Source organism: Poecilia mexicana, unplaced genomic scaffold (assembly GCF_051168715.1).
Source record: "Poecilia mexicana isolate PSO_F unplaced genomic scaffold, ASM5116871v1 scaffold_9, whole genome shotgun sequence".
NCBI lineage: Eukaryota > Metazoa > Chordata > Actinopteri > Cyprinodontiformes > Poeciliidae > Poecilia > Poecilia mexicana.
Window position 1 is genome coordinate 24,778,529 of NW_028263378.1, and position 21,395 is coordinate 24,799,923.

A 21,395-nucleotide genomic window follows, 5' to 3' on the forward strand; every position below is an offset into this window, starting at 1 on the left:
GAGTGGATGTAGGGCAAAAATGTCTCTTTGGATTAAAAACGCTACATATATAATATTGAGGTTTTGTTGTATAATAAGTTAGATAATAAAAAGCCCAGTGATCTACTATTACTTTTAATTATTGGTCATGTTTTGCTGTTGTGCAAAATGTTCTGCCTGCTTCTCTCTATTTGCTCATTTTCGCTGGCAGATACGTCACAAAGTCCTTCCCAAATAGAGGACTGCATCTGGTTGTGCTTAATGCATATCTCAGATTTGGGGTGTGTTTCTAGAAAATGGTATTTTCAAAATAATAGAATGAAGTTACAGTCAAAGATTGTTATCAGAAAGGTTGCTGTGTTGTTAAGCTGTTGAAGAAGGGATGACTTTATGTTCTGCTTCAAAATACAACAGGGGTAAATAATCAGAGGAAAACGTGTTTTCTTTTTCAAAATATCATAAATCTAAATTGCGCTAAAAATACAATTCACAATCTTTTAAACAAAGACAAATTAGTGGGCTTTATGTGAGTTTCATTTGTAAATCAAATGCATTTCTACTCATTTGCATCCCATGTAAAAATGCATAAAGGCCATAAAATATATTTTTTTACTGCTGCATGATCCTTCTCTGCTTATTGTTATTTTGAGTACATTTATTCAGTGGAGAAAAAAATGTTAAATGTTTAACACAGCACTTAGTCTTCTTCTCTAACATTTAAGACAGCTGCAGCATACAGTTAAAGGAGAAGCAAGTACTGTATATACGATCAAATGCTTTATTTGCTTTATATCAAAGTCTCATTTCAGTTACTTATAATACCACACTTATGTATATATTTTTTATAAATTATATATCGCTTATGGTTCTATTTGTATTTGCTAATATTCAACACTTTGGATGGAGCAGCATGTCAACAAATTAGCAAAAAAATAGCTAAACTGTCTTAAAAATGAAAAAGTACAACAAAAAGTGCTTTAGTTGAAACATTTATTTTAAGGATTGATACAGATGGGAATAAAGCACCACATTTGCAACATTTTAAAATTTGCTAGATATTTGCGCAATTAATGTTTTGTTGTTTTCCTTAGACAGTGCTTTAACTTAAACTAACCATTACTACAAATAGACTGCCATAGTGTGTTATATTATACGTTGCAATTTTACAATACTTGCTTTCACAGTTTGATACATATGCTTTAGATAGAAAATGATGGGCGTAAATTTGGCCACCTAAACCTATTAATCCCCCCCATCGTGTTTCAGCTCACGTCAGCCACACCTAATGCTGAATGTGTTGTTGTTTTCTTTTGTCCCAGGTTCTCCACTGCTGATCTGTGTTGTGTCTGCAACATCGGCCCTCAAAAGCTACGGAGAGACTGTCAAGTAAGTACGACCCTCCGCATGTGAGGACTCTAATTTGTTCCATGGCCGCCGTTGCGCAAGAATGACATCACCTGTGAGAGAAAGTGGAAACAACAGCTTTTAATGCTATGTAGAAAGGTCTAGATTAGCAGCATAATGCCTAAATTTGCATTAAAACAGTGCAAGCTTTTTTCATGGAAAGCTTTGTAACTTTCCCTTGTTGTCTCAGCTGCTGGCTGTCGCTGGAGATGGGAGCCATCTGGGCGTTTGTGGCGCCTGCTCTTTTTGTCATTGTGGTGAGAAACTTCTTTAAAAATATGTTGTTGTTTTTTTAGCACAGTTTTGCCTCATTTCCTGTGTATTTTGCATTCTTATTTTTATTTTCTCAAATCTTTGATCCCCAGGTTAACATAGGCATCCTGATATCTGTGACAAGAATCATATCAAGAATCAGTGGGGAGAATTACAAGGTTCACGGAGATGCTAATGCGGTCAAGTGAGTTTGTTTGCACGATCAGAATCTTTCACTTACACAACATATTTATCTTACTTAAAAGCTGTAATCGCGTTTATCTTTCGGTTTGCTTGAAGGCTGACAGCCAAAGCGGTGGCAGTGCTCCTGCCCATACTCGGCATTTCCTGGATCTTTGGAGTTCTTGCCTTCAACACACACACGACTCCGTTTTTATATGTTTTTGCTATATTTAACTCATTACAAGTAAGTTTTCCGCTTTTCAATCTTGTTTTCATAGTAAAGGCATGTTTTATTAATTATCTGCTTTCTTCTTAGGGTTTCTTTGTTTTCCTGTTCCACTGTCTTCTCAACTCTGAGGTATGGGGTAAAACACTTGGCATATATATTATATTAAAACAATTCATAACATTTTAACTCCTTCATATTTTGTCTTATAATAATCACGTGGATTTTCTGTGATAGACAAATACAAAGTAGTCCGTAATTGTAAAAAGACAGCGAAACTTATACACACTTTTCAGTTATTTATACATGACAATGTAAAAAAAAGAGAAAAAAGAATGACATGCATTAATGAAAAAAGCTCATCAGGAATTTTGTTGAACACAACCAGTTATTAGGTTTAAGGGAAATTTTATTTTACTTTTTGACACAGGTGCACATTTAACTAGTAAAACTAAAATAAAATTGGTGAGACGATCTGAAACATTCAGCAGTGGCAGGAAAAGGAAAAACATAAGATATTTGTAGAAGGGAATAGTTTTGACATCTTTATCATAGAAGGTTTTAATTAGTAAGAAGCAGCAATGTCTCTCTTTTACAACATTATTCAGTTTGATTTCTTTTTTCTTCTAGTACTTTTGATTCTTGGACTTCATGGTTTCTGATTCTGTCTGCAGGTAAGAGCTGCATTCAAGCACAAAACCAAGGTTTGGTCTCTCACCAGCAGCTCCATAAGAAACGCCAATGTGAAACCATTCAACTCTGACATTGTAAGTGTCAACATTGATGCATTAATGTGCCAACAAAACTGGACCGTTTTGCTCCTAAAAGCCTAATGTTCCCTTTTCCTGTCTTGCAAAACAGATGAATGGAAACAAGGAGGGTGTAACTCCCACTAAGATGAACACATGGGACAAAAGCACCAACTCGGCCAACCGTTTTGACCTCTCCGCTGTGTGACAGGAGAGCAATGTGTGGCTCACTTGGGTGGAAAGGCAAACACTGGCCAGAGTACTCTTCCACTCTGTCATTACATGCAGTCAATTTGAAGTTGCATAATATGTTCACGCTTGAGGACAAACAGACTTGTTGGACTGTGCTTGATATTCTCCCACACAGAATGTTCTCTGTTGCTCTCAAAGTACAGAAAAGAAAATCTGATTTTTCAGGAGAGGTCCACAGGATTAATGAGAGTAACCCAAATGCTCAAATAAACAGCATGGCGCATGCAGGAAACACAGCAGTAGATAGCGGAGAGTTTGGCAGATGAGCTGAATCTGCAAATTTCTGAAGCAAGACCAGAATGAGCTACTAGGCCAACGTTTGTGACATCGTTGTCTTAGTTTCTGCTAAATGAATAGATTGTAGAAAATCTGCTGCAATATTCCCTAACCCATCTTTCATCTTGCAATGAATGTTTAAATTCACAATAATGGCCTAAATTCTACACTCCTTTCTTACATATACACACACACACACAGACACACACATATATATATAAGTCTAAACAGACTGTGAAGCAGTTTCCCAGACTCTGCATAAATGGGACAATCAAGCCCCCCTTCATTCAATGGTTAACCCTTATTATCTTTGCTAAGTAGCGTAGAAACAAGACAGTCAGTTCAGGTAGAACATGTTTCTGGCTACATTTTGAAGAATAACATTTCATAACATTTTTTTAAAAGTACAGAAGACAAACAATCAGAATCAGCCTTTAGTTATCAGTGTACTGAAATGAGATTTGCTTCAGTATAGCCCATCCAAAGAACCAAAGAAAAGACAAACGGACAACGTAAGGCATGTGCAGACAGGTGCCTGAGGCTGCTGCCCCCGTGGGAGGCGCTGCCCTTCCCTTAGTAGGCACATGATGTACATCATCTAAAGACATTTGTGTCTTTAGATGTGGAGCAATTGTATCAGTTTCTTCGGTTTCTAAAGTGTTAGAACTGATCTCACCAACTGTAAAAGGATTGAGAAACACACAAAAAAAATGAGTCTTTCAGAGCACCTAAGAATCGGAAGAAGTCCAGAAATGAGCATAAACCCTGAAGAAACATCTAAAAGAAAAACTCCTTCTCTCCTTTACATGTATTTTTGGTGCCAGTGTGACGTTTTGCAGCTCTCTTATGCACATCCTCCAGACAAAAATGAATACCCGACACCAAAACACACCGCCGCCGATGTCCGACCTTACATCCGCACAGGCCAAAAAGACTGTGAAATGGTTTCCTGCTACATTTGAACAATAACATTTAATTACATTTTTAAAAACAAAACAAAAAAAACACAGAAGACATATAGAATCAGAATCAGGATTGAGATTCTGGGATGCTGTCTAAATCTCACCAAAGAAGACTGAATGGTGAGATTTAATCAAAACAATCAGAGTACACTTGGGCAACCAGACTGATGCCATTTTTCTTAATCATATAAATCAAATTGACAGTGGAAGAAAACTTTGAAAAGTTTTTTCTCAATTTCACAAAAAATGACCATTTTGATGGGATGAAACTCTACCGCGTGTATTATTGGAATAACGAGAAAATGAGGCATTTACTTTGAGCAAGATGGAACCTAAAAGAACCATATTTATGGATATGATGAGCTATATAATCAGGTGACTAGTTATCTAGATCAAGTATTTCCTTCTCTTAATTGTTTGACTATAATAAAAGTAGATTTCTTTCAATGACAAGACAGGATTAGCATTGATCTTTTCATCAAAATGATTTTGGTTTGTACAGTAAACGGTGTTACGATGACACACGCTGTTATTTGCAGGCAGGAATTAAGCACACTTTATTGTGTTTAGAAACAAACTTTCAGAATGTCCTCAGAACTGTTTGCATAATCGTGGACGAAAGGACCAAGAACACACAGTGTTAGTTTTAAACATAGTGTTATTTTATACTTTTAGAACAACGCAACACCAGCTGTTAATCTATTTTACATCACAAAGAAAAAAGTGCTGACTTTATCTAAGTAATTATGTAGCTGACACAGTATTAATATAGTTTCGGGGACAGCACAAAATAATATTACAGAGGAGTCTATGACAGTGAATCTAAAAGTCTGTAATTATTTATGCTGTGATTCTGAGTATTGTGTTGTGTAGCCTTCGAACTTTGTTACAGCTGCAAAATTACTTTTGTTCACAGTTTTTATTATTATTATTATTATTATTATTATTATTGTTGTTGTTATTGTTATTTTTCTTGAAAAATACTTGCTGGAATATTATTATTATTATTATTGCAAATGCTTTTTAAAGAACAGTGAATACTTTTAATGTGTCCTACAAAATTCTGTGAAATATTTGTTTTTTTAATGTATTTCTGCTACATTTTGCTAGATTTTCATGGTACAAAAAGTATGAATTGTGTTTTACTGCAGAGGGTTGAGATTGATTAGGGTTGGTGTTTTTGTTCCTTGATACTTTGTTAAAAAATTTCCTTTATTGTACACTGTGCCAAAATTTACTTTCTTATTTACTGTAAGTGGATCAGCACTCACTTTTTTAATATCAGAATAAAAATTAATATTTTAGCATTTGTGTGATTTTGGGTAGTTTTTTCCTGTAATGATACTTAATTTGTATATCCAGTTCTATTTTATTTAAAAAAATATTTATGTCAAGAATTTGTCATTTTTCTTGTATTCAGAATTTTTACAATGATTTTCAAAAGTTTAATATTATCCCTTGCGTTTTGCAAAGCTGTAAGTATAAATTTCTTTCTTTTAGGATTATAACTGTTATTTCCAAACACAATAGCTCATAGTTTTGTAGTGAAAGAAAAAGAAGCAAATAGATTTGACACATTGTTACTTTAAAGTGAAGACATTTATAAAACAATAACCCAAAGCCCCTTTCGTCACTGATTGGCTGTGCAAAAGCAGAAAAGTTCCTACAAAATACTGACTCAGGTAAACTGAACACAAAGGCATGACGCACTTTTCAGATTTTCATTTGTTAGAAATGTATGCTTTTAAAAACATAAATCCTTTCCCTCCCAGTTCACATCTTTCTACTACTTTTATCATATAAAATCCAAAATGTCAAAAAGTTGGAGGGGTACTGTACGTATAAAAGTGAATCCGGGGTGACTCAACAACAAATAACCTGACGGTTTCTTATAATCAAATAGTAGAAATTAGTACTTTTCATCTATACATTTTCAAAACGCATATTAAACCTTAAGTAAGGAGCCTGTTCTCATTTGACATACAGGTTAAAGCGCATGTAAACTAAATTACAGCTAAATGTAGCTTCTGTAAATGGTTGAATTTACGAGATGGCCATGAAAGCACCACCAACAAAAACATCTTCGGCTGTTTGCGCATGCTCAACATGAGGCAAGAATAACTTGCGGATGGTTGGAGAGGTGAGAGGCACAACAATGTGTGAGCTCAGTGTTTAAATTCAAACGACCATACAAACAGGCTTCATTAAGACGGCTTTTTATCGAGAGACGGTTTTAAAGAAGCGGCTGGGACTTAGCTGGTGGACCGCTTGCATTTTACCCGCATGCGCTGTTGCTTACTACTTCACGTTGTTACTACTTTTTGTGTTGACAGCGATACTTCGTCATGTTGTCGACAATTCCCACCAATATGAGGCTTATGAAACGTGAAGGCGGCATTTTTCATCCTTGACATGGAGCTCCCCGGTGTTTCGGCGAGTGTCTGCTTCAGTTGCAAAGTCATTCTCTCCCAGCTTCTCTGACATACTGTACTGTACATAGTTTTATGTTTATATCCATGGAGTCTGTTGGGAAGTTTGAGTTCAACAGGAAAGACTTGGTTGGTCACGGTGCCTTTGCTGTTGTGTTCAAAGGCAGACACAAAGAGGTACATTTCCCCATCTGTGGCAAATTCAGATCAGCCTTGAAAGTAGTTATTACTCTCTTTATTAATATTTTGTTTTGTTGTTTTCTAAGAAACGTGACTGGGAAGTTGCTGTAAAGTGCATCAACAAGAAAAACTTTTCCAAATCGCAGGCTTTGCTTGGAAAAGAAATCAAAATCTTAAAGGTAATGTATTTTTCTCTGATGTTATGTATTTATTTATGTATTTATTTTTGTGACTGTCTTCTATAGCACCTTTAACAACAGCAGTGTATTTTTAACCTCTTCCAGGAGCTCAAACATGAGAACATTGTCAGACTACTTGATTATCAGGTAAGGATGGCTTTTCTTATCACTGCTCAGTCTCACATGTATCTCCATGTTAGAGACTTGACTCCCAGATGATGAAACTTGCTGCAACATTTCATGTGAGATGCTAGAGTCAGCCCAGCACCAGACGGGCCTCTAAGCAGAATTTGATTTGGTAACTTTCCTACTATGATCACCCAACACAACTCAACGTCACTTTTTTTTTCCATCTCATCTTTGCGTGAACTTTTAAGCATGGTGTCTGGAAAGAGACAAAAGAAGAAAATAATATTGGTTGACTGTACAACCAAACCTGCATTGCTTAAATCTTACAAGTCACGTGACTCACAGTACCTGGAATTGCATGTTTAGACATGTGTTTTTATAAACAAATTCTGATTGATGTTATTACTAAATAGTGTAGGAAAGCTATGACATAATATTTTTTCTTTTATGTAACACAGGTTTCTTTATTGTACATTCATAAACCTGGCTTTTTTTTGTATTTTGTTGCTCTTGGGGGGGCCCTCTGTTGGTGTGTGGGAGCTCTTTGTAGGTACTTTGTTTGCTTATGCCTTTGGCCAGTTCTGCAAGTCACTTATTTTGTGCAACCACCATGCTGCATTATAATCTTAATCATCTAAGTGACATCTAAAAGTACAAAGCTATCTTATATTGATTGATTGTTCGTCTGTTATGGCTATTACACAGCTAATCTCATGTTTTTTGGGGGTTTTCTTTAACTGGACAGGTTGCACATATTACACAGCACAAACCATGTGTTGGATGTGAGTTCACCCTCTGCGTTCCTCTTATCACCTTACTGACACCTGCCAGACAGTAGGCACGGCTAAGCTGATCTCCTACAATGTCTGACAGATGGCAGGGTACAGCAGGTCAAACAATGGATTAGAAAACACAATCTGAGTGTATCTATGGAGCAGAGACACACTAGCGCACAAGCTTTTTTTATTTCACCATGGTGGCCATAAGGTGTTTTCAACCTTTTTTCAAGTGGTAAACATATGTTAAAGTGGGACTCCAGGCAAAGTAGCTTTAACTGGATTGTGTAACTTGCTTTTCTACTTGTTGCTTTCCCCTCTAGTCATGTTGTACTGACACCCTAAACTTCTCGCACTTTCTGCCTCACTTGATATTGCCTCACTGGTCTGCTGCTGGTGGATTTATTTATTTATTTTTCCTTGTAATGGCAATAAAGAGGGGTGCTGAATCGGGAGATAGTCCTGGATGATTCGAGGGCTCGGTGCTGAACGCTGGGCTTTAGCTGGATCTAGTTTCAGGCTCCCGAGTTCTCCGTTACGGCCGTCGAGAATTTTAAGAAGTTGCTATAATGCAGGCCAAAAAAACCCCAGTGGGGTCCATCTAATACATGAGGTGTCGTCACTTGTTGTTTTACCTGTCAGTGTGCTTTCTAAGACACTGACGGACTGTTGCATAACTTTCCATCTCAGTCCATGAATCAAACATGGATTCTGTCTGTTTGTTCAATCATCTGATCGGGTTTTAGTTGCTCCAGCTGTATTTAATAAAACATTCAGCTGATTATTTGTGTTTTCCATGTCAACAGGAGATGGGTGGATGTATTTATCTCATAATGGAGGTGAGTGGAGATTGAAACGGTGCAGACTGATTTATCTTTATGTTGAAAAGCAAATCAAATATATATATATATTTACATTCACCATGCAAATGTTACCTAGGCTTCTGTTAAGACTTGTCTGTGACTTGATTTCAGTACTGCAATGGAGGCGATCTGGCCGAGTATCTCCAAAGTAAGTACACCCCAACACAGAGCTCAACGCTCAAGCACACATACCTTTTCTCCCCCTTTGTCTTCCTTCATACTACGATGCAAAGCAACAAAAGGAGGATTTTAACTCCATACTCTGAAGGGTTTTACTAATAGGTTGGAGAAGTGTCACATGTTTCTTAGATTTTTGAGAATCTCATTGTTGTAAATATGTTGCAATATTTCTTTTTCTTTTACCTTTTAATTGAATGTTAGGATTTTAATTCAGGGACCCCATTAATGTTTTAGCTTCAGATGATTACAGGGAAAATTTACCAGACTTCTTTTTTTTGTTTTTGTTTTTTTTTTTTTTTTTTTAAAGAAATACCTAGCCTTGATAAATTAAGCCTCTTAACTAGGCATTTCTTGAGTTTTGACTTATTTTTTTTCTGGAGATGCATCGAGAAATTAGTTGTTGACCAGAATTAGACACTTTTTCTTTTTTCCTTGACCTTATTGGATGATTATCCAACAAGATAGAAACTCAAAATTTTTTTGTCACTGGTCATGTTTCATTCAGGCTGAAATGGTGAGGCGTCACCTCTGCTAATATTTAAAGAATTTACTAATGGCATGCCTGAGGACGGCTTGAGTAAAAACCATCTTGAATGCTGTTAGTTAGGGTTCTTAAACAGAAATCAGAATTGGTGGAAGTCTTATTGAGGCCGGTCAAAGCCTTTAAAATAAAAAAGCTGAGCTTTTAAATTGGCCACCAAATTCTTTTTTTTTTGGCATCTCGACTACCTTTTGCTAATTATTTGACAATCAACACAAAATTTGTGGCTGTATACAGAAATCAGGTTGTTATTTCCCTGTTAGTCATAAGGTTGGGACTTTTGAGTTTTTACTTTCTCAACACTGGCCTTTAAACATGATTTGACCATGGAGGAGGTTAGATTTCCCTGCTCAGCGTTAATGTGCATCTATATATACTGATGTGCGACCTTGAACTAATTCTGCTCCCCCTCTTTATTCTGTAAACCTCCTAAGTTCATGCCAAGAAAAGGCACATATAGCTATTTACAGCACAGCACTTCAGGAAAGGTTGAGGGAGCACCCATATGACCTCACCCATCTGCCGCTCACGTATCGCATGAGCCTCAGTGGAACAACATAGATGGGGGATGAGCTCAAGAATAAGCTACCTTAGTTTTTTTATTATAAGTAATTATAGCTCTGCTATAAAATACTGTGAAGTACATAAAATAAATAAAATTCTGCATGTTCCACATTTGAGCCGATCTAGCGTGTTTTCTCTCCTTTTAACAGCCAAAGGAACACTGAGTGAGGATACCATCCGGGTATTCCTGCAGCAGATCGCTAAGGCCATGAAAGTCCTGCAGAGCAAAGGCATCCTCCATAGAGACCTGAAGCCCCAGAATATTTTGCTCTGCCACCCAGAGGGCCGCAAGTCCAGCTCCATAAATACCAGCATTAAGATCGGTAACGGCTTTAGTCCATACTGTCGCGTTGACAATGTCTTTCCAAAAATGGGCTGCAGACTCATGCTGACTCTGCATGTCCTTCCAGCTGATTTTGGATTTGCGCGGCACCTGCAGCTAAACACTATGGCCGCTACACTGTGCGGCTCGCCCATGTACATGGTAAGTTCTCGCTCTGTCTTCCTGTGCCAGCAAGTTGTAATGCCCTTAAGATGTAAGCGGCGTTTGTGTGAAAACAGGCTCCCGAGGTCATCATGTCCCAGAACTATGATGCCAAGGCCGATCTGTGGAGCATAGGCACCATCGTATACCAGTGTCTAACGGGAAAGGCCCCCTTTCATGTGAGTGAAACCTCCAGATGCATAAGCACAAGAGAAATAACAGCTTTTTAAATGTCCTTTCCTTTACTTAATGTGTATGGTGACTAACCCTTGCTCAGGTCCCCGTCATTGTTTTGTTTTAGGTCTTAGAGAGGGCGTACTAACTACTGTCATAACTTGCTGTCTCCCTTTCATAACACAAACAAGATGACCCATAACACAGCCGTGGCAAACAACACGTCTATGGGATGAGTGTTGTAAGATGGAAAATGCTGGTGGAGTAATGAAGTACTGCTTCCAAGTAATGAGCCGTCTTTATGGAGGGGGGCATGCGGAAATGGCCGCGGGCCACTTCTCTAAACCCAGAATAAACAGCGTTTCACAACCCCACCTATTACTTTCTTCTATTCACGTGGCTGCTGTAGTCAAACTGTTATTTACAGACTGACTCAGATGTAACTTTAAACACAGGCACAGGTTTGACCTCAGTTTTGTTTTATTTCTGTAGGCCTGTATCATCCCATTCTTAATGCGTGGCGCTGTAATGGGCTGTTTGCTTTGCTTTAGCACCCAAGCCTATTTTTGTTGCACTTTCTGAGGTCGATAGGGAAGTTTATACCCTATGGCTGCCTCTGAGGTCATTGGGTTGTGTTAAGTCCAAGGGTTAGTCTGCAGCTCGCTGCTGCTTCTGATATTTTTATGGCTCCCTCGGTTGGGAGACCTTCCAATTTGTCATGTCTGTGTTTGGAAGTATCTTTTACACAGTAGTTATTGGAAATGACAATAAATAAACAAAGCTATGTTGGGGATATTGGGTTAGAAATGTTTTATGTTGAATTCTGAATGTGGTACGATGATATATTCATTTAGTACTACACAAATAATAAGCTACTGACCAATATGGGTATTTTCAGTAAGAACTCAAGGTTGTAAACGGTTCTGTCATGTTTAACAATTAACAGATTTACTTTAGCGTAACTGATGGTACAGAATCATTGTAATGCCTAACATATATCCTTAGAAATATACTTTTATTAGAATTATTACAGGTACAGTAGTGGATTATTTATGTAATTCAAACTGTGTTATCTGACTCTAAATCCAACACAAATTAATCTGAGAGGACAATAATAAAAAAAAAATAGTGTGTTGAATTTTATTGCATCATATTCTGTTCTACTGTAATGTATTATTTCTAGGGTTTCTACATACTCTTTAAATGCTTGGATACATGTGGAAAAAAGAAAACTGAGTTTTGTCGTGGAAAAAATTACTTTAGCAAGAGTAGATGAGAAGAAATAAGAAATGTATTAAAACCTTGCAAGGTGAGAACAGAAATACAGAGTGAAAGGAGTCTGTCAAGTCTGCTCTGACCAACAGTGGATCTGGCTTCCTTTTGTTCTGGTCAGAGAAGAGAGACTTGATTAGACAATAGGTATGAATCCCTGATTGTTATGTACCAAGGATTCTGTGGAGCCCAACACCGACGGTCTTGCCATTTGTCTATTGTTAAGGAAAGGGGGTTGTTATTTCACGCTAAAGAAGGCAGATAGGTTCTGGGTTGGGCAAGTTAACACTTAGATAGTCTCCAGGATTAAGGAGCTCTCCCCTGCTGTTGTGACACTGCAGAGCTCTCTTGACTTAACTTGTCTTAGTTTTGCCGTATTCCTGAACGAGTTTACGTTAACCAAATGAAAGCACAGAGCTAAAAGCCCACTGAAGAATCCAGAAAGGCATTTCCTCTGCATGTTTAGGTTCAGGACGAGTTGACCGTTTAGAAACTAGATCTGGTTCAGATCCCGCTAAACAAAGCATTCAAACAGTCTTTTTTTTTTTTTTTTTTATAAATTTTTCAGAAATAAAATGTATTGAACATCACAAATTGTGCTTTAAAGAACCTGCGTTTAGACTCATTTTTTTGTTAGGTAGATCTGAGTTAGTCTAAATGTCCACAAAGCAGTGGAGTGGCCCGTCATCATTCTGCCGAGTTAGGAGCCAACTGGAGCTTTGTACTTTTCCTTGATTTATGAAGCATAGATGATACAATCTAACTGTAAAAATGTTAACAAATTGCCAAGGTACGCGTTTCAAGCTCAAATGTTCATAATGTTGGAAAAACTGAGACAATTTTAAAATGGAAGAAATTCCAATCTCATCAAACTGCATCGAATCCGGACGTCTTATTGAAACACATAGAAGCAGAATGTGCTGCGCTGGAGGTTCCCTGTGATTCCAAACACATATTTTTCAGTGGCAGTTCATTCTTTGTTTTAATTCAAACTTTTCTTGTTTGTTCAGGCCAGTTCGCCACAAGAGCTCCGTCTGTTCTATGAAAGCAACGAAACTCTGCTACCCAGGTGACTGCGTGGCTTCCTGACCTTTCCCCCTACGCAGTCCAACGTTCACGCACGCACGCACACACACACACACACACACACACACACAATGCGTGGAAAACACGATAGGAGCCGACATCGCTGAGAACCCTGGTCATGTCCACACTAGATTTGCTAATATATAACAGACATCTGTGCATATGTGACTGAGGTGTAAATGCATTCAAGTCGGCAGATACATGCTACCACGGTTATATTTAGACGTCAGTAAATAAGTCCTCCACCAGCACTAAAAATAGTCCTGACGTGGAAGAAACCGATACAGACACCTGATAGGATCCATCAGTTATTTTCCATGATCTATTAAATTCCGCAGATGTACAATGATACATCTTGTGTCCTTTTAATCTAGAAATCATTAATTTGACGAACTATTTTCAGGAACTCAAGAACCACAAACATATTTTTTTGACACTGAACCTCTGATTTGAAGAACTCCAACCTGGGAAAGCATCCAGCTGGATTTATGGGCTGTTTGCCTACTTTGTTCACGCTGTTTTTTTTACTGGCTGGTCTATGGCCCACAGCCACGCTTATCTTATGCAATGAAACAGCTGGGTGATAAGACGGGTTGTGTTTTTGTATGAGGAGGCATAGTTTGTTTTCTTCTCTTTCTATATATAACCTGCCCTGAGATGCCAGCTAATGGTCTGTGCAGCTATCTTTTTCCACACAGCTTACATAGCTCGGCGCACACATAAATACACGCACACACGCACACACACTCAGTCTGACAGTGCACACCATGTCGCCAAGAGCTGTGGCACTGAAGACGCTAATTAGATTAAGAATTTCCATATTTGTGCAAGATTTACACACTGAAGCAGCATTTTTCTAAATATTTATATATTTATCACAGTGTAGGCAACATGCACAAATGGAACAGGAGAAAATTGCTCAACGTATCCATATTTATGATTTATACTTAGGAGGGCATTTGAATTAATGAGGAAAGCGGCAAAGGCACACATCAGTTTAGCATGAGAGTTTGAGTGCACATATTCAGAACACACAGTTACAAAAGAAAGGCTTAAATTACTTTAGATGAAGCCTTTGTGATGGCTTGGCTTTACAATTCTTGTTTTGTTATTGGTGTATTGTGAAATGAAATAAGCAAATGTGACTTTCAACTTCTTCTAGCATCCCAAAGGAGACTTCAGCTAACCTAAGACACCTGCTCCTGGGGCTTCTGCAGAGAAACCACAAGGAGCGGATGAGTTTTGGTAAGTCCGTTCCTTTTAATCTCCCAGATTTGTTTTTTTTTTTAAAGTGTGACTTATGCGAACAGCATGTCAATCTTTTCACTTGCAGAAGAGTTTTTCCACCATCCTTTCTTGGAGTCAAGTTCGCCGGCAAAAACATGTGCGTACTGTGCCTTGTGAGTCGTTGCCCCTTGTTGTCGTGCTGGTAAAGCTGCTGTACTTCAGCTCCTAACACAAGCAGGTGTGTGTTTTTCAACAGGTTCGCCTTCTTCTGTAATCTCCTACGCCAACACTGGATCAGGCAGCTCTTCCTGCAGCTCCTCCACATCTCAGCCCGCCTCGCCACAAGTATGTTCTCCAATGAAGAGAGAGTTCTCTGTAAAATAGAGGAATGGGTGTGATTTGTTAGTTTTTCTGTGGAAGTGGAGGAAAAGTTGACATGCCGTATAGAAAATGGCTTTATTTCTAGAGGCTACTAACTACGTTTGTGCTTTCTCTGATTTGTAAACATCCCACTGATGCAGAAAATAATCTTCCCCAAGTAACAACTTCCACACTGAAGATTGTCGGCATGGGTTTAGGAGTGGTGTCTTCACTGACTGGAAAAAAGATCAGATTTTTTTAGGTTTCTGACCTGCCAGCTGTTTATCAAACCTGATAAAGCAAAAATGTTGGCAAATATTTCTGTGTATCTCTAATCATTTGACCCAGCATTCCGACGGAGAGCTGCACCTGCCAACACAGGACACCGCCGGCTTGCAGAGCAAAGCAAAAGCCACTAAAGGCAGTAGAAGCCCACCATCATGTGCTGAAGATTACGTCATGGTGCCAGCTGAGCTGTCCAATGTGACATGTGAGCATTCCTGACAGATATCTTGGTTATTTAATTTCTCGTTTTTACTTTTTTCACCCTCTGCTCGTCTGATTTTTATGTGTTGCTTTTTTTTTTTTTTAGGTGAGTACACAAGTGAGCTGGAAGATGGGTCTCCCACTGAAATTTTCCTAGCAATCAATAAGTGAGTTTATTGTACAGTTATCTGATTTAAGATTAAGTTTATCACTGTCAAAAATTACTACAAAAGCTTTTTTCTAAGCCAGTCTTACCAATCTTTTAAGGAGGTATCCACTGACCAGGAGAGGTTCTGAACCCTTGAGAAGGACACCAGTACATCCTTCTCTTCTGCACTCTCCCAACAAGCCCGTTAGGTAAAAGGAAACTATGAAGATCTAGATTTATATTGTTTTTCTTTTAGTTTGTTTTGTTTCTTAGTTATCTCACCCTAAATCACTCCTAGCCATTCATTTCTTCATGTCACACACAGCAATCCAGCTGCATTAAATGGCTGCAAATGCAGCCCGTCTGTACCGATTCCTGTCCCAACTCAAATTCACAACTACCAGCGCATGGCGCGGAATCTGCAGCCGGTCAATGTAAACCCGCTGCAGTGTGGACGGCGTCGAGCTTCGTGTCCAGGTGTTGTTGCCAACTTCCCAAAACTGGCAAAAGGAGGAGCGCAACCAGAACAGTCTTCCCCACCAGGTAGCAAACAAGATTTTTGCAAACATGGTATATACTAAATAATATTGTTAGCTACATAAAGCCCCAACAGTGACACATGTCAGGTTTATTAGTATAGCACATTTCAGCAACAAGGTGGTTGAAAGTGCTTTGCACTGTTAAAAACACAATACAGTGCAATTTTGTCAAATCCCTTCATCAAAGTCATCGAGCAAATACGCATTGAATATGTTGATCAATGTTCCAGTTACTAGAAATTAAAAGCAACTCTAAACAGGTGACTTTTTTTCAGCCTTGATTTAAAGTTACTCTGTGTTTCAGCAGTTTTGCAGTTTTCTGCAAGTTTGCTCCAGATTTGTGGTGCATAGAAGCTGAATGCTGCTAATTTGCATCCAGCTCCGGTTCTGGGAGCAGACTATATTCAGAAGACCTGAGTGGTCTGGAACGTTGATACAACAACAGCAGATCTTTAATGTGCTTTGGTTCTAAGCCATTCAGTGATTTATAGACTAACAGAAGCATTTGAAATGAACAGAACCACACAGCCATTAGAAATGCGTAGAAACAAAACAGGACACACAGAACTTTTCAGGAAACCTTTGGAAAGCAGAGCAGAAGGAATATAATTATTCCTATCTCTTAATTGTTTTTATATAGAAATTCTGAATAAGAAATATTTCTTTTGTTGTGCTGTTTTTATTGTTTTTTGTTTTTTTTTGGATGAATGTAAAAAATGCAGCAACTGGTTGTCAGATTATTTGTGTAGTTGGAAGCGTAACCACAGCTGGTTAGTTGCAAAGACAATGACGCAATAACTGATTAATTTCCATAATTGAAAAGGAATTTTGTTAGATGTGTTGAGGATCATCTTTATCAGAAATGAAAACTTGGTTCACACATTTTGGGCGGTAACAAATGTGTCTGACACACAGAGACAGATCTAATTTATGACGCTAAGTGGACTTTTAGGTTTATTTAGTGATAAAATCTTCCCTTCTCCATGTGTTCAGTCTGACGCATTCAATTCTCGCAGCACTTGCCTCGCAGCTCGTCATGTCTGAGGTATATGAGGAAAAACACTCGTCATCCGATAAACAGAATGATAATGATGAGTTATGTGATACTCTCTGCTTCAGCTGGGATGACCCCAAAGACCTCTGAGCAGATTTTCCCGCTCGGCACAAGAACTGGACTGCTGACTGGTTCTCCCGATGCAGAGGTCACTCCAAGCCACAAGGTCAGCTGTGATGTGTTTCTAGACATGTACTTATCAGGATTCCCATGCAGTTGTTTTAGATCTCAAATGTCCATTCTAAATGTTGGTTTTTTTGGAGATTATAACACATAAAATGGGGGGTGGGGGAGGGAGGATATGCGGCTGCTTCAATAGAGGCAGTAGTTTTGAATAAAGCAGAAAATTAAGAACTTACAAGTGCATCCCCATTTATGCAACCAAGCCTATGTATCTAACATCCACCTCATGTTTATTAAAAACAAAAAAAAAGTATATCAGTAGGTATCCAGTTGGTTAGTGAAAGTTCTTTGTTTTATATCTAATTCATAGTCTAAAATCTGGCTGGTTTTAAAACTTAGGATGTTTTTTTGTTTGTTTGTTTGTTTTTTCTAACAGCATGTTCAACCCAGAAAGCCAAACCGAACCAGGACAGTGTCAAACCTGCAATGCCTCGATCAATCTCCTGCTTTCCAAAACAACATCAGCACGAAGCCGGCAAATAAAAAGGGTCCCTTTAAAAGGTATCTTTTTTTATTTAAAAAAAAAAAACTTTTAAATGAAAACTTAATAGCATTGTGCCAAATTAAATACCCATTTAATAGTCGATATGTGAATGAAGTCTGTCTTTTATCTGAAAACACGGTGTCTGGTGTGTTGCACTACAATGTGTCTGTCTGCTTCCAACGTTCAGATCCCTCAGCACCGGCAGGCTTACCGACATGCTGCTGAAAGCGGCCTTTGGAGCTAATTTGTTTGAAGAAGGATGCGATCAGGGCTTCAGCTGGGAGAACAGCACTGACACAGCAGGTAAAAAGTACCACCAGTTTATGTACTTATAATCAAATTCACTAAGTTATAGTCTGTTCAATGTCCTGGTTTTCTTCCTAAGGGTTTCTGTCATTCTTCTTTTTTTTTTTTTGCCTCTACAGCTCCACCTACTGGATGTTATAAAGTTTTTCAGTTTTCAGACAGCCCGCCTCCTGCAGTTTTTGCCATGGGTTCTCCACCACAGGGAAACCTGCTCTCATGTAGGGGCTTTTTTTTTTTTTTTTACCTCCCTAATAACTGGAATAACTGTATTTATTTTTGAGTTTTCCTTTGGGGAGTTTGTGAATGAAGCAGGTGTTGTAATGTGTTGGAACTGTCAATATGTATTTCAGATTTCTTGCCAGCCATGTTCATGGCAGTAACACTGTTGAAACTTGCATTTTGCCTGACTTGCAGGCTCTCCCACCTACTTTAACTCCGGTTGGACACTGAACGCCTGCCCTCTCCAGCGGGGAAGCCGACGAAAAAGTGAGACTGAAGCAATGGATGCCATCCCAGAGAGCGGTCTGATTTTCCAACCTCCAGAGCTGCCTGAAGATACACTGATGGAGGTAAAGATGAATAAATTCTGTCTACAAAAATGACAAATTCCATATCTGAGGTTTAGCTATTCGTGGAATTTCATACGCGCTGTCTTTTCTCAGCAGGTTCATACAGACGCTCTGAGTGATTTACGCTTCACTTTGGCTTTTGTCAGCTGTGTTATGGAGTTGGCTTCCTCAAAAGCCCCAGCGCCGGAGGACTTTGGCAGTCCTGATATTTCCTTTTTAGAGCACAGCATTGTGACAGATCAGATCAGCCTTCTGAGCAGAGAGTGGAGGTAAGAAGCATGTCAAATTAATAAATGTGAGTCAATGCCTGAGTTGTGTGAGGCCATTCCCTGCTTGTACAAAGTCAGAATGACGGGTCAGTCATCTTTTAAGTAGGTTATAGGAAACCGTTCAACAGAAATCGTTACGATAGAAAATAGTATTCAGAAGCTTTGGATTTTTAAGTTTTATTGCATAAAACCACATTTATTTGTGGTTTTCTATGACATAAAGCCACACATAAATGGATCATTTCAATCTAGATTTTTATTGATTCCATCTGCAAACAGTAAAGTTTCAAGACCAGATTTGTAGGCAAACATCTTGGTAATATGATGAGTTGCTTAAAACTTGGGGCATGTTCTGCTTAGACTTGGAAATTAGTTTTTCCAAATTGCAACTAAGATGCGTCAGCTTCAGGTGTGACGTCACTGCCGTATCTCAGCCTTGACTTGCACCATTGCAAGTCAAGGCTGAGAAATGCAACATTAGCCGTATAGCTTCACATTTTGTTTCATTAAAACGTGAGATAAGTGTCAGGCTCTGACTTACTTAAAAAATTATGTTCTCTCAGCATGTGCAGGGGTTTTATGCTTGTAAGCCTTCTCTTTACAAAGTATTTCTTGTCTGCTTCCAGCTATGCAGAGCAGTTGGTGTTGTACATGAAAGCTGAAGAGTTTCTGTCCTCTGCACTGCATACTGCAAAGGAAAACATAAAACAAGGCCAACTCCAGACCTCTTTGTCAGTCAAACAAGGTGATATTATTGACATGGAATAGAAATTTTAACTTGAGTGTGATTGATTAAGGCCATCAGGAAGAATCTGAGTGTTTGGGTGGTATTGTCTTATTCAGAAGTGTAGGTAAGGGAAAAGCAAACAGAATTGTCTAAAACAGAATATTTAAGATTTTTGGCAAATTTGGTTTTAAACTTTGTTGGTGTTACACCTGTAGCATGCAACAATCAATTATGCATACATATAGACTGTCTCTGGTTGTATTTTGTATCTTTATATTTTGCACACCAATTGATCAAACACATTTGATTTTATGTTTTTAAACAATGCATAAGATGTCAACATTGAAAAAAACTTTCTTTTTCTATTTTTCAGTGATCAGGAAGCTCAACAACTTGTACAAGAACTGTGTGACCTATTGTCGCTCCCTGAACGATCGGCTTCAGACCTTCTTGCTTGACAAACAGAAGCTCATGGACCGCTTCAATAGCCTCACAGCAGAGAAGCTCATCTATGGCCACACTGTGCATATGGTGAGCTCATCTTATAGTGCCAAAGCTTATATCTCATCAGATTCTATCATTTCTACATCATCAAGGGATGCTTATGTCGGTCCTTAAAATGTGTATGTACTTAAAATATTCAGATTCAATCTGCTGCTTTGGATGAGATGTTCCACCTCGGTGCAGCGTCGGTGCAGCGCTACAATAAAGCTCTTCTGCTGATGGAGGGTCTATCCCGAATCCTCACAGAGCAAAAGGACATTGACAGCATTGAAAAATGTGGGTAGACACCAACAAACCAATATTTATCACATTGCTAAATTAGATTTGAGATGAGTACATTTCATATGTGATCATCATTTGTTTTACATCTTTTCAGGTAAGAAGTGCATTGAGCGACGCCTTTCAGCTTTGCAGACATAATGGTATCCATCTCCCCTCAACGTAAACGGTTCATTCAACACAGAAGGACTTTGATCCCATGTCGGAGAAGCGACCACAAGAGTGTCTAATGTTATCCTACCATCCCATCTAACTGCAGCATCACACCAAATGAGCCAATTTTTCAGCTTTATGTTCTTAAACGTATATTGTGTGAAAGATTTTAGGCCATTTGTTATTTTTATTGTGCTTCTGTTTTTGTAGATCAGATGAGGAATTTCTTCTGTAGAGTGGGCCTTTTTCTGAAATCTTTCTTAACATCCACGTGAGTGGGTGTATATTTTTGGATGAAATGACCAAATATTGCGAGTGTGTAGCAATATTAGGAAAATGTGCCTATATGTATATAGTGGGCAACATGAATGTAACTGAAACTAAAAAGTGCTTTGTTTTATTACTGTCAGTCCGTAAGACTAATTTTTGCATTGTATTCTGAAATGCACTACACGTCTTTTAAAATGAGTTTTGTTGGAACAGAACAAATCTCCTGTTTACTCAGGTAGCAACGCAGTCATTTACGTCGTTTTTGCATGTAAAATTGCTCATGTTTGTGTGCACATTATTTTATGTTTGCTGATGTTGCTTTTTGATGTTTGTTTGGATGAATACAAATTTTGACTGGTTAATTGAAGTAGTTTTTGTCTTTTAAAGGACATAAGATTTTAACAATTTAGTATTTTGTGACGATATTTTAGCAGAGGAGTGGTAGAATTTATCCAATTACCTTTTCTATTTTTAAGAGTGTTTGATAAATTTGCAAAAAATTAGTTGTAACACTGTGTGATGAAAACAAATGTCATTTATTATCTATGATAATAAAGGCCATTTCTTCTTAATCATTTTGCGCTTTATGTATTCTTTTCAATAAACATCTTAATTTCGGTTAAAGTAGCATCTCCTTAATTCCTGACGGATTTAAAAGTGAACCATAACCTCTCAAACTGAAGAAATTGTGATTATT

At 38.2% G+C, this 21,395-nt stretch overlaps 2 protein-coding genes across 5 annotated transcripts in view; both read left to right on the top strand.

The window, feature by feature from the left end:
* adgrd1 (adhesion G protein-coupled receptor D1) overlaps nt 1-5,590 on the top strand; it is a 36,370-nt gene extending 30,780 nt beyond the window's left edge. For all 3 annotated transcript variants that reach the window (XM_015010546.2, XM_088009035.1, XM_088009036.1), the window contains 7 exons: nt 1,299-1,365; nt 1,574-1,640; nt 1,749-1,840; nt 1,936-2,062; nt 2,135-2,176; nt 2,719-2,811; nt 2,906-5,590. In XM_015010546.2, coding sequence (XP_014866032.2) covers nt 1,299-1,365; nt 1,574-1,640; nt 1,749-1,840; nt 1,936-2,062; nt 2,135-2,176; nt 2,719-2,811; nt 2,906-3,001 — 584 coding nt within the window. In that variant the 3' untranslated portion in view covers nt 3,002-5,590. The remainder of the gene's footprint in view (nt 1-1,298; nt 1,366-1,573; nt 1,641-1,748; nt 1,841-1,935; nt 2,063-2,134; nt 2,177-2,718; nt 2,812-2,905) is intronic.
* An 807-nt stretch (nt 5,591-6,397) lies between these two features.
* On the top strand, nt 6,398-21,270 carry ulk1a (unc-51 like autophagy activating kinase 1a). Of its 2 annotated transcripts, none has more exons than XM_015010554.2 (26): nt 6,398-6,889; nt 6,979-7,071; nt 7,177-7,218; nt 8,783-8,815; nt 8,951-8,987; nt 10,274-10,447; nt 10,535-10,608; nt 10,686-10,787; nt 13,065-13,123; nt 14,303-14,385; nt 14,474-14,524; nt 14,624-14,712; nt 15,076-15,217; nt 15,320-15,380; nt 15,481-15,570; nt 15,687-15,904; nt 17,020-17,120; nt 17,514-17,638; nt 17,809-17,924; nt 18,047-18,145; nt 18,342-18,496; nt 18,590-18,765; nt 19,392-19,510; nt 19,866-20,023; nt 20,137-20,272; nt 20,373-21,270. In XM_015010554.2, the coding sequence occupies exons 1-26, from the start codon at nt 6,788-6,790 to the stop codon at nt 20,414-20,416; spliced, it is 2,679 nt and encodes an 892-aa protein (XP_014866040.2). In that variant the 5' UTR covers nt 6,398-6,787; the 3' UTR covers nt 20,417-21,270. The 2 variants fall into 2 exon arrangements, with proteins under 2 accessions (XP_014866040.2, XP_087865163.1); XM_088009037.1 differs by having other exon boundaries at nt 18,593-18,765.
* Nucleotides 21,271-21,395: the final 125 nt, after the last annotated feature.